The sequence below is a fragment of the Ruditapes philippinarum genome, unplaced genomic scaffold (genome assembly GCF_026571515.1).
Source record: "Ruditapes philippinarum isolate M1 unplaced genomic scaffold, ASM2657151v2 ctg3954_1_1_1_1, whole genome shotgun sequence".
Classification (NCBI taxonomy): Eukaryota; Metazoa; Mollusca; class Bivalvia; order Venerida; family Veneridae; genus Ruditapes; species Ruditapes philippinarum.
The window spans coordinates 47,927-61,013 of record NW_026855626.1 but is presented as its reverse complement, the minus strand read 5'-3'; the positions used below and the strand labels follow the sequence as shown (position 1 = coordinate 61,013).

General features: G+C 31.7%; 1 protein-coding gene across 1 annotated transcript in view; it reads right to left on the bottom strand.

The window, feature by feature from the left end:
- Nucleotides 1-1,141: 1,141 nt before the first annotated feature.
- The window catches only part of LOC132743946 (uncharacterized), a 30,103-nt gene continuing 18,157 nt past the window's right edge, over nt 1,142-13,087 (bottom strand). Inside the window, exons 19-34 of the mRNA XM_060732547.1 lie at nt 10,158-10,294; nt 9,570-9,700; nt 9,162-9,297; nt 8,831-8,899; nt 8,372-8,484; nt 7,388-7,469; nt 6,474-6,647; nt 5,842-5,961; nt 5,486-5,580; nt 5,010-5,117; nt 4,304-4,364; nt 3,625-3,729; nt 2,987-3,051; nt 2,493-2,564; nt 1,930-2,099; nt 1,142-1,628 (exon numbers count right to left, since the gene is read on the bottom strand). Coding sequence (XP_060588530.1) covers nt 1,402-1,628; nt 1,930-2,099; nt 2,493-2,564; nt 2,987-3,051; nt 3,625-3,729; nt 4,304-4,364; nt 5,010-5,117; nt 5,486-5,580; nt 5,842-5,961; nt 6,474-6,647; nt 7,388-7,469; nt 8,372-8,484; nt 8,831-8,899; nt 9,162-9,297; nt 9,570-9,700; nt 10,158-10,294 — 1,865 coding nt within the window. The 3' untranslated portion in view covers nt 1,142-1,401. The remainder of the gene's footprint in view (nt 1,629-1,929; nt 2,100-2,492; nt 2,565-2,986; nt 3,052-3,624; nt 3,730-4,303; nt 4,365-5,009; nt 5,118-5,485; nt 5,581-5,841; nt 5,962-6,473; nt 6,648-7,387; nt 7,470-8,371; nt 8,485-8,830; nt 8,900-9,161; nt 9,298-9,569; nt 9,701-10,157; nt 10,295-13,087) is intronic.

Sequence of the window (13,087 nt, the reverse complement as noted above, 5' to 3'; positions counted from 1 at the left end):
CTTGGGGATAATCTGTGCGGATGCCGCAGAGTCCGTCCAAAGTCCCCGGAGAATGTGTACAAGGTTCATGGGTCCATAATTACAAAAAACACAGAACACTTTTCATTCTACATATCTACATTTACCTTAGGGTAGTTAGGGTAAGATTAAGTCATACAAATTATTCAATGCACAAATTGATATCAATATTTCACTAAGAAAGCGTAACAACTAGTGTAAACAGTTTAACATACTCAACTATTTTATTAGGTTATACTTTACCTGACATGCATGCGTTCCTACTTTATTATAGTAAGGGACAGGTTTTTTTTTTAAATAATGTAACATTCACAATGATGTTAGCCGGCTGACAAATGGGAATAATGACCGCTTAAATTCTTGGGAAGGTCAAACAGCTAACGTAATAGTATTAGAGCATGTTAACTTAGATATTTAACAATAGAAGAACGTAGCGCTGAACGTGCAGTCATGTGTCGCCAAGGTAGCAATTGGTAAACAAAAACGTATTTTGACTTCCATACTAAATCACTTTAACTATACCAATTGCCAAAAGGTAAATAAAGAAAAAAAGGATACGTTATTTATATGGCCAACACGTGACTCTTTGGTAACTGCACCAAGATTCCAAAATATCATCAAAATCATAAAAATTGCGTTTATTTTAGTGAAATAGTCAACCCAATGTTTTTTTTTCCATTTTAACACAGCGAATTTCTTTTATCCAATTTCAACTGACCGGTACTTTAATACGGGTAACAACGTTTATTTTCTGCATCTTTGTAACGTAGAACATCTATAATAACTATTTCTTTGCTTCCATGGATCATTTGCAACGATTCCTTGTTTTCATTTATTTTATACATTCTGTTGTCAGAACAACATATCTCTTTTAAATTTACAATACCACAAGTTCAATACTCAGTAGTTAGCTGTTAAGACACAATCTTTTCTCTCGATATACCATTTCAATCATAAATAATGTCAAACCAAATACTACTACTGCTAATGCTGCTGCTGCTGCTACTGCCACTACTACCACTAATACTACTACTACTACGACGACTACGACTTGTTATAATAATAAAACAAAAAAGCCCCTAAAAACACAATGTTTTTACTTTTTATTCTTCTATAATTAAAAATGAACCATAGGCACATGGAATTAAAAAAAATAGCTGCTGATTAAACTAAATACAAACAGTTACAAATTAAAGACGCTCATATTTTGATAAATTATCTGTAACATTCAGCTTTAGCAGAAAAGAATGTAATGACAAGATTTTAGCCAAACATTCAATAAAATTGAAATGTAATTAGAAATAAGTTCATAGAGATTAATGATTGTAATAGTGGTTTATATAATATAATACAATGTGCTGAAAATGTGTCTCCTCATAATTGTTAAACCATTAAAGTTATAAAGCCTAAACACATTAGCAATATTATTATATTACAAACAATAGCCGTTGATTTGCTTGTTATAGGGTCCTCGCATTTAGGTGGCTCAGAAATTTGATCATGTTTCACTGTACTGATCCATTCATCAACGGTAGTTTCCAAAATGCCTAGAGGCATTGCACCATTCCTTAAGACTGTGTAATGAAAATCTGCAAGGTTGAACTTATCTCCTGCAAAATAAGACAGTTAGAAATGACGTCTAGTTAGTGTTCTGTCAATAATTGCGTTATTTTAGCTGAATAAGAAGCGTGTACATAGTGATGAATAATATCTTTCTCAAAAGCGATCATTGGCTATAAAAGTAAAATTATTCTAAATTAAATTCAGAGATCTATACGTTATTTTTAGTTAAAAAATAATAAATATAATTCAAGAGATATTCTTATTATCGATGAGTATTCAAAAATATTTATATTCATAAAGATCATGTACGAATTGTGATTTAAAAAGTCTTATTCACAAAACCAGTACCTAGTGCATCAGATGCTTTCTTTCTTAACTCTTTTATTTTCAATTCTCCTATTTTATACCCACAAGCCTGGCCTGGCCACGTCGCATACCGATCAATTTCAATAGCAGCCGAGTCAGCAGTCTCGGCAGTATAATTAAGCATGTAGTTGATTGCCCTTTCCCGTGTCCAACTGAAAAAGAATAAAGAAATCGATTGAGTGTACTAACAAAATAATTCATGATTCGCTTTGTGATCCAAAAATAAGTTTCTAAACGACTTAAGCTCCAAATATTTGATATTAAGTAGAAGAAAATACAGTATTGCGAATATCTGAAACGTACCTGCGCTTTTTATGAATAGTTTAAAAATGTTAAGATGCTCTTCTGTTGAATGCAAGCGATTTCATAATTGATTTTTTCTTTTTATCAACAATGACAATTAAAAGAAAAGTCACAAAATATTTGTGACGCCACGTTGTTAACCGAACATGTACAAGACAGGTTCTTGTAAGTATCTTACTGTTTTATGTTAAGATAATAGGAAAACGCAGATGATTATTTGGATTGCGTAAATCTTTACTCACTTGTAATAGTGTATCCCAGAATCAATCACAAGTCTTGTAGCCCTCAACATTTCGTCACTATATCTACCAAGCCTATAAACAAATTAGACCAATAATATTGATTTATAAACAGTTTTATGGAAAGATTTTTTGACTGCTACTAATGAAGATAGCTATATATAGGTTGTTTGGTTTACTTTCACGGAATTGGTGCCATTAATAGAAGAAAAGGGGAGCGGTGGCCTAGTGGTTAAGGTGTCTGCCTCTCAACCCAGAGATCATGGGTTCGAGCCCTACTCGGGTCACGACCATGTTTCTCCATATGACACCAGTACTGGTTGGTTCCAGGAAGCGGACTCGAAAGTGATTAATATAAGTTGCAAGAACTTGTTTCGCAATCGATCTTAAATAAATATGTTTAAACTAATAGAAGAAACCGACAAAAGTTATAACAATGTCGTAACTATCATCCATAGCCCGAAACTAAAAAAATCTTAAAGCTGTAAAATTCTTACATTTCGTAGTCGTCTTCATATATCCCCATCTCCTCACCAAGAAACTCAGCATATAATGCCCAGCCCTGAAATAAATGTGATAAAGCTTTTTGTATATTATTGGCATTTATGGGAATGGTAAGGTTAGCTTTATGACATTGTTATACCTTAACAAACCTTGTTATAGGATGTTTGCATCTTTTTATAATAACAATAGGTTGAAATGAATTGAATTAAGACAGGGAATCTGAGGAAACGAAGAATGTATACCACATACAAGTGTCAGGAGACAGTTTTAAAAAAAACAGGCAATGAAGCCTATTGGGTACTATAATATGACTTTATTACACATTTTTTAATACAATACTACACGTATATTTATATTGGACGGGTACACAGCTGTAAACCTATATTGGACGAGGAGGTAACCTTACCATTCCCATAAAAGAAGAAGAAATTTGTGAAAAATATCTTTCTTCTATTCAGTTTCTATTCATTTACGCCTAATTATTTATAAATCTTTTTGTTTAAGATGAACTTATGCGTATAGTGTAACATTCAATTTTATGTAAAAGTCCTTTTTATTTCTAACAATATTAACATTGCCAAGTGCAAGCGATAAATAAATTAATACAACAAAAATAATTCGAAACTCGTACCTCAGCAAACGCATTATAGAATGGGAAGAAATATGGGACATTATAACTTATCCATTCAAAATGTTTTCTAAACTCCGGTACGTCTGACAGAATACCATAACTTTCCTGAAAATCAAAAGTTACACCAATCAGAAATAATTTACATCTTAAAGTACTCAATTTATAATAATTCTTGGTTAACTCAGCAACACTTGTCGACCCTGACCAGTTTTTCAACATATACTGAAAAGGAGTTTGGAAAAAGATTTCGTGTCATGCAATGTGGAATACAAATGAGTAATACCAATTTTAGTAATGATATATAAAATCTTTCCATTTTGAAATAATGACAGGTACAATTGACGCAAATATTTCACCTGTATTTAAAAAAAAAGTGTTAACTATTGTGTAGAATGTGACTACAGATGAAACAAGAATTTTTCAAGCAATAGTTAAACCGTAGGCATGACAAATATTGCACCTGTCTATTCAGGGCAACGCATAAAGGTTTATTTTGTTCTATAAATCATTATTGAATATACTTGTCTTTAAAGAGTAGAAAGTCATAACTTATCAAACTGGTGTTCTTTTATTCAAAATATCGCAAATTCCATCTATAATGCGACATATTACGTAATACATGTAGTTATAAGATGTCTAGTCTTTAGTCTGCGACTGACTTTACTTCCTGATAACTTACTGCAAGGTGATGACCAGGTATAGCTTCATGTAGACTTAACGAAACCATCTTATAAGTAGGGCTGAAATCAAAATAAGAACGTAAGTGTTAGCAAAATATTATCAACCATCCTTTCCTTTTCAAATAAGAATTTATTACTGTAAACATTGAAGAAAAGTAGATCTTGACAATTCTTATCTTATCAAAGAGACATTACCTTATGACAGTGAAATTGATTGTCTGTTTTAAAAAATCATACGCTATTAATGAAAAAGTTAGTTTGTTCCGTAATTTATTTTCGTAATAAAATTAATTTGTAATGTGCAAAAAAAAAAAAGAATCAAACATCGGCTGTCGTCACAGACAGGACTATTTAGCTCTAGGGTTACTGTTTAGAGAAAACTCGAAAGAGCCTTGTCACCACCGTTAATAGTTATCCCCGAGCTAAATATTCCAGTCTGAACCGGCAGTCGGTGTAAGATTCTTATATTTTACTTTAGTGCGCCATGATTTAAGCACTTAAATGGATCATTTATTGTTAAACGTTCGTTATTTTACATACCATGATATTATTAACAAAATATAATAAGGATTTTTATGGAATTATATACAATCTTACACTTGATCTTTGATACAATAAGTTTCAAGTTTTTGTTCCAAGGCATGTGCCAAAGAAATAATGTAATACCTTAATATTATAAAACAACCTTGAAGAATAAAAACTTACTTATATTCGGGTTTATGGACGTTAGCATAGAATATACCCGGTCTGGATCCATCTGCCGTACCAGTCCAGTATTCACCTCCTACACCATCTGATGCTGATGCTCGGACTCTACAAATGATAGTCAAACGCATTCAAACGCAATTCAAGCAATGGTTAAACATGGAAAAAATGAAAAAGTATACAAATCATTGAAATGTGATCTTCAAAAGTATCCAAAGTAGCAGAAATTTAAATGCTATGGCATTTGGAGATTAAATTAGATTAAAATTTATATTAATTCTGTTCTGTTGACAATTTATGTCTTTTCTGGATAAACATGTCCATAATCTGATAAAAATAGATAAAGAAAAAGTACAGAAATGTTTATTCCTTGATTTAATGTTATTTTTACATCAAATTAGAAAACCCGGGTAATGGATGAAACTTTTCATTACACTGGAAAATTGTATAGAAATAACGAATTAATAAGAATTTACTCGAGTGGTAGGTTTGGAGGATTGCTTATGTATTTTGAAATCTTTGGCTGTATTCTGTCGTAAATGATGCTCTTAAACCGAGCTAAAGTCTCTTCCTGAAAAACGAAAAGCAAAAGATTACTTGCATATTCCATTACTGTATAGCTGGATTAAAACTTCTTTTAATGTGTTGCATTACATAAATACTTTAAATAGATGTGAGAAGTGAAAAATTAAGTTAATATAAAATGTACATTCTTATGTAATGTTAAGATTGTATCGGGTATGCAATATTGCAATACTATCATTGATTGTAATATAAAGACAGACAAATTTAGATGGCTCGATCTCTATAGAAGAATCTGGGGTATACATACAGATGTATTCAACAGAAATCTCGTATCTTTAGTAATATTTTGGTACATTTCTGGAATAGTTGTTGTGCTTGGGAATCCAATATTATTCATTCTCTGAAAAACAACGGCGAAAGTATTAAATCAAATTAATTTTCGAAAGTGTAAATTATTTTCTAGAAGAGTAATTATTGTATTTGGTATAATACAAGTGTAAGACTGCTGCCTTTATCATTGATATAGATTTATACTTCAAAAGGTCAAAAAACTTGTCGATAATAGTTTACAACAAATGCATAAGTATTAAGAGCAATATCGTATAGTAGAACATGTCTTTAGTGTTCTGGTCATTCGGTATCAGTGGTGATTCCAACAAGTGTTGAAAATTTGTCTGCTCAAGCCGTTTCTAGGGGGCTTGGCGGATGTTAAGCTTTTTAATAATCCCTTATGTAGAGACTTAATCAAACCCAATCTGACATGTTGATGTTATTTTGTTTTGATTACATGTGCTATTCGCTTGCTACTAAACATTCTCCTTTTTGGGGTTTTAAATATTTAAATCCTATGCATATAAAATACATTACCTAATAGTACTAATAAAAAACACAGTTTGCCTTTTTTTCTATTTACAACATTATTAAACTTAATACTTGTACCGTTTTTTCCTGAACAAGCTTTTCTATTCTAGCGACCTCAGATAGACCTTTGTTATGAACATCTTCTGGGCTGATATCTATTGACGTATGAAATAGTAAGCATGCTTTGTAATTGTCTTTTCCGTTTGGTAATGACCCAATACCAAGTCCGCGTCTTGTTTTAGGCATATATTCCTAATAATGAAAAAAGTGATGATTATAAGTAATGATAGTATGCTCTGATTAGTACAATTGTGCTTATGTATGGTATGGAATTCCTTATTGAACTTCGTATTCTTTAACATTTACCCTGCTGGTTTTTCATACACCGGATTGTCCAGGATCAATTTTCTGAATTCTCCATTATCAGTTTTCGGGATAATAAGATCAAAGTTTTTAATTATTAAGCCATCAGTATAGAGCTCGGTCAGACTGCATGGATATGCAGACGGCCTGGCCGTATACTGGTGGTAGGGCAGGATGAAGGGTAAAGGTTCAAATACATAATTACGTAAACATAAAAACGCGAAAGGTGTTTTAAAAACTTATCTAAAGTAAATCAAGGGCACACATTTAGTCTAAGATGTTATGTAAGATTCGATACAATTAAGTTATTTGTTTTAACTGACAAGATATTTAAAAAAAACTAGTATATGAAACATACCACCCCTTGATTATAATGAATTTCATATAATTTATTATTAATTCAATGATAATTCCACTTTACATCTTGGTATAACTCAAACCTTTTTAATATAGTATAGCGACAAATTAGCGTTACTCACTTATACGTTTATCTTTCGAACACTCTTAAAATTAATAAGAAAATAGCCATTAAGACCCACTTGATATATATTAATATCGTGTATATTTACAATAGTTTAATATCTTAGAAATATCACTAAGTAGATCACAGTTTTTATTCTATTACTTACAGTTTCAATAAATGTTTTCACTTCGGTCAACTTATGCATAAATGCTATAATAGCATCCTTTATTCTTTCTTCTGCAATAGACCTGTCCAAAACATAGAAGAAGTAGACATTCTTAAAAAAGGAGAGGATATATGAAAAGGTTTATTTCCACTTTCTTTAAAAGTTATGCCTCTTCGTGCTTGTGTGGTTTATTTCTTTCAACAACAATAATTATTTTTGGAATGTGATAAATAGAATATTAAATCCGTGTAAGTTTAATACTTAATTTATTGAACTCGTTCAATAAATTAATATTATGCTCGCCAGAGACACGCATAATATAAATTTATTGAACTCGTTTAATTAATTCAGTATTAAACTTACACTCATTTAATATCCTCTATCCATACAACTTGTTGTACATAATACCACCATTGTCATAAGATATGAGGAGAACATTGATGATTGACCGAGTAATTGCCCCTGCCTTCGTTTATATTCATGATTAAAAAGGATTGTATCCCTTTCTTTGTGAAATTGGTAAAACATGTGTAACATGAACCGTTTCCATTATCTATTTTTGTATTTCAGCTGATTTTTTAGCGTAATAAATTGGAGAATAAATGATGTTAGTGCGCGAGTAGAAAAAGTTTGAAATTTCACTTGAAAGGGGATGTAATTCTTGTTATTAAAACAAGTCATACAATGTATGTGACCTCGTTTTTTACATATTGAGATTACAGATAGTACATACTAACATGCGAAAATTAAAACATATATAACAAAATAAAACTTAAACTTTTTTATATATCAAACTTTTGGCTAAAATAACGCTTAATATGTTGAAATGATAGATAACTACGATACTTTGTCCTAGTGTAAGTTGAAACTTGATTTCATAAAAATTCATGAACTCATATGTTCTGTCATAAAGTATATAATTCACTGTGACATATTATAAGGGTTTCTTGTATCAAAAAACAAATTATATCATTTTATTCTTACCTATATTTTGTGTCGGGGAAGACCTTTGAAATAGATTTATTCACTGGTTTATAGAGCTCTGATTGTACTGGATCTGTCTGTATCATGTTTGCAAGCTGTTTTGGAACCCTGGACTATATTTAGAATGTAAATAATACGTGTATATACAAAATGAAATACAGACTTTCGATAACATTGTATTAAAGATAATTTTATCGGACATTTATAGGATCGATTTCATATAATTATATTAAGATGTACTGTTGATATTAAAATGGTAAGGAAGCAACAAACGTGCTCATGTTGTAATATGAACACGAGCTGAGAGAGCTTTTGAAGTTGTGGGTGTTTTAACTATGCTTACTTTGCAAATTTTCATGAAAATCTGTTCCATTATTTATAGATTGCGACTTTTTCTGAAAGCAGATTTAATGCTTTAGATTATAAGAGCAAAATATAAACCCCTGGATAGTTACTTACAATTGAAGCATTGTGACTTGTATGACCATTAGCAATTGCCATTCTTGTAAGGTTCATCATCTCCTCTAACTAGGTAAGATAATGATAATAAGTATGCAAGTCAACCAAAAATGACATATAATTATAACTTTGTTTCGCTTAAAAGAACATTAAATTACCTTAAAAATATGTATGCTTCAAAATCATTTTGATAGTTAAACAGAAAAGTGGCATTTGCAATATAACTGTGTTCTAGTTCTTGGTGATACATATCAAAATTAATTATTTAAACTGTTTGAAATATAATAACATAAACAAAATATAAAAACATTTAAATAGATGTAGACATTACTTGTTTAGGTGCAAGCTCCAATCGTCTTGCATAATTCACAAAATCGCCTTGTGTATCGAACGGCGTTCCAGACAAAAACAAATCAAACCCTACAGTCCAACCCTCCAAAAAGTTAAAGGGGTTTAATGGCTCATAGCTGTAAAAAAAATAAAAGCTTAAAGAAATGAACACATTATGTTTTAAGTTACTCCTCCTTTATTGACTGGAACAATGTCAATGTCTTTATATTTTTTTATATATTTAAAATTAAAATTAAACATACCTATATTTATCTATTTTGATAAGGTGGGAGAGAACAAATAAATAGGTAAAATGTGAACGTACTACATGTATAAAAATTCAAAATGATGAAGATGGATGTTAAAAATATATAATTATGTGGAAGAAAACATTTATAGAGCTACTAACTCTTTCCATTTGTATCCAGCCAGGAAAACATCAAGCATGTCTTTCAGTATATCATAGGATATCTTTTTGTCATCTTGTAGTGTTGATTTATCAATGTTCGATAGACGGTCAAGAAAACCCTGTGCACCTACCTTAAATAGTTATTCCAAAGTGAAAACTAAATGATACCAATTGTAAATCAAAATTCAGATTTTAAGCATTTACCGAAGTTTAAAACTTATCAATATTCAAAATTAATGCTATTGGTACTAGAAATGACCGTACACGAAATTCGTCAGACGAACACCTTGAAATAAATGTATATATAGTATATTCTTCAATTTAAGTACAATATATTTACAAGAACTTGGAAATTGACTTTAATTATTTGCAATGCATGTTGCTTACACACATAAATTAATTGTTTCATACAGTAATAAAACCGGTCAGTAAAAATCAATCTAAAAAATGAAAGACAGATAAAGCTAGAATTTTGCCAAAACATCAGTATATTGTTAAGTCTATTGTATGTCTTATCGTCTTCGTTAACAATAGGCAAAACTAATTCAAATCCAAAATTGAAATACACAAAAGTAAAAAATATATTACCCTGTCAGTTTCAAATTTATCATACGCGTAGGAATTAAGCTGATCGTTGTACTTATACATTTGTAATGTTGTTGAAAATTCCGGTGAATTTTTCATCCGCCAACTCCAAAACTCACTCATTATCTTTTCTAAGCTATCTGAAACAAAAATAAATTGCATTTAATAGCACAAGAGTTATGTCGTTGGCACGTTATCCGACGCTAAATCTGTGCCACTGGTCATGAAAATACGGGTACTATAATTCCAATATTGATCTATATAGAAGGAAAGTATCTCAGTCCGACAGCGCAGCCTACTTTATGGCCTAAGAAAATCACACTGCCCTCCAGGTACCCTTCGACACCTGGTTGAAGTTACAAAGAAGGAAAATGGATGCATTTACTTTTGCTCACAGGCATTTGCCTCGTTCTTGGTTAGAATCAAATCGGTCCCGTTGATTTTGATGAGAGCGTTATTATCATAAAATTTCTGCTCATTACACTAGAAGATCTTATTTTAAAATAAAACGCAGTATATAAACTTGTTGTCGATGAATTAATTCTTGATAAATATTCATTAAAAGAACAACAAAGACTTTTGAGAAAATGTTTTACAAAATGAAAAAGAACAAAAATAGTGGAAGTAGTTTTTGGGGCTCAAATTCTAGGTAAACAGGTAAGACAAGTCAACCATATTGCATTTTTTGGTAATTACGCCCGTTAAATGCGCTCATTCTTGAGAAGTAACCTGCGGTTCTGTTGAAGGCACTGTCATCTTCACAGTTGAAAACATATACCAATAAACACAATCAAAGGATTGTGCATTTGACATGTACACTTGTAAATACTGAATGTATCAGATGAAAAAGATATTTTTGAATGAATTTTACAAGCATTATACACAAAAGATAATAAATATGATTTTACACTCATTGCAATTTTAATGAATCGCTTTATGAGCACTATGGAGCGTAACGATTTAATGCGCTAGCAGACGACAGTCAATGGTTAATATTATTGGTGGTCCGCCATTTTTAGCTTACAGGGCGTCGCCACATTGTCTTGCAGACGACAATTTTAGCGTTTTTTACCACCATTGTTAACAGGTCAGCAGTGAGGGTCTTCGCGACAGTTGACGATTTGATTTATTTTGATTAACCGTCATCTATTGTTTTCGCCAAACGCTTTACTGGTATGTTTAAAAAGCGTATTAGACGATATTACTTTAATTAGATTTTAACACCGACAGTATATTGAAGGAGTCGTCGTTTTACTCTGATAGTCCGCTAAAATAATATTTCCAATCATTGAATAAGCAAGCAAGTTTAAACCCGTTTTACATTTTGAGATATTTAACCTTATTACATCACTTGAGCTGTCGACATCGAAAGATACACATCGGTACACTATTATTATACTGTATTTTAATACCGATAAAACGATTAAGTTTTAACAAAGAAAGTCTGCTTGTATTGAAAAGGTAAACCATTTCACAATTTTTACACTGATCAACTATTTATTGCCAAATCAGACAGTACTGTTTATTGGATTCATTTTTCAGGATAGTCAACATTAATAATAAATACTACACTGGCAGCTGGAGTGGAACATTAACCTACTGTACTTTCAATGGGTTTAAGTTTAAACAGCAGACGATAAGGTGATTGAGTTTAAGAATTAAAACAAGCCTGTGTCTATATTAACATTATTTTACAAATTACGATATAGCTTAACAACACGCTACACTTTATGTTCATATAAGACAACATTTATTAAGTAAACAGCACAATTAACCCATATCACTAGCATTAATCCAGCAGTTTAATGTAAGCGGATAATATTTCCATTTCACAAAATATTGTTTATTACGTCCTTTGCGACAGCTTTTTAAAACTTTCTCCACATTCCACTTTTGATCAGCATTAATGTTTCGGAGTTCAATTTGATAGAAAGTTCCTTTAACGTTCTCGTCTTGTATATCTCGAATTCTATAGACAGGCAGTGTGCCTCGGTGATAGCGTTTGTTTACTTTAAACACTTCGCCGGAGTATGTTTGGTTGTACGCTCGAGTAAACACGTCTTTCAGGTGACTGATTCGAACGTAGTCGCCAATTTTGAATTTAAACGGTTTAAGTTCGCCTTTCCATATTTAGAGTTTTGCGCCAAATATGTGGCTAATCTCACTTCCTCCTGATTGATTTCTTTGACATCAGCGGGTCTCATTCCGATAATTCTATGGTACGTGTGGTTATGATTGTCAGCGATCTCTTTGTAAAACCGGTAAAAAAGAGTCTGTATCCTTGTACGATAAATAACGCATAAGTCGGGCCTTTATAGTTAAAATGGCCTTCTCAGATGTTGAAGCCTTTAATTTGGGTGGGAAAGTAATGGATTTCCTCTTTCTTCATGAGGGTTTGCACTTCTCTGGCTCTAAACCCCTGACCTGGAAATAAAATTGTTGGTGTAGTATATATTAGGACTAATAGACCGAACATTTAATTACAGAAAAAATACAAAAACTAAACAGTAAAATAACAACTTATTTAAAGGAACTCCATCAACATACCTTTTATCAGTAATCACTTTAGCAGGTAATCGGTTTGTAGTGTCGAATATTTTCTGGAAAGCTTTTGCCACCTCTTCGCCAGTTTTATTTTGTAATGGCTGCAACCACACATCAATGAGGATGTATCTATGACCAGAAGGATGTACTTGTAATCTTACTTCCAGTCGGCGAAATCGTTCATATCAATTAAATCAGCCATCCATAAATCGTCTTTACCGGTGTTTATCACTTGATTTCTTTGAAACCGTCTTCTCACTGGTTTATGTAGGCTGTAGGGGGTTCTTGAATTTTCGTATTTTATGCATACCGATGTTAATTTTCTCTCCACTTTATACAGTTTCTGTGGTCCAGCAAAACCCACAGCATACTTAGGTTCATAATATGTC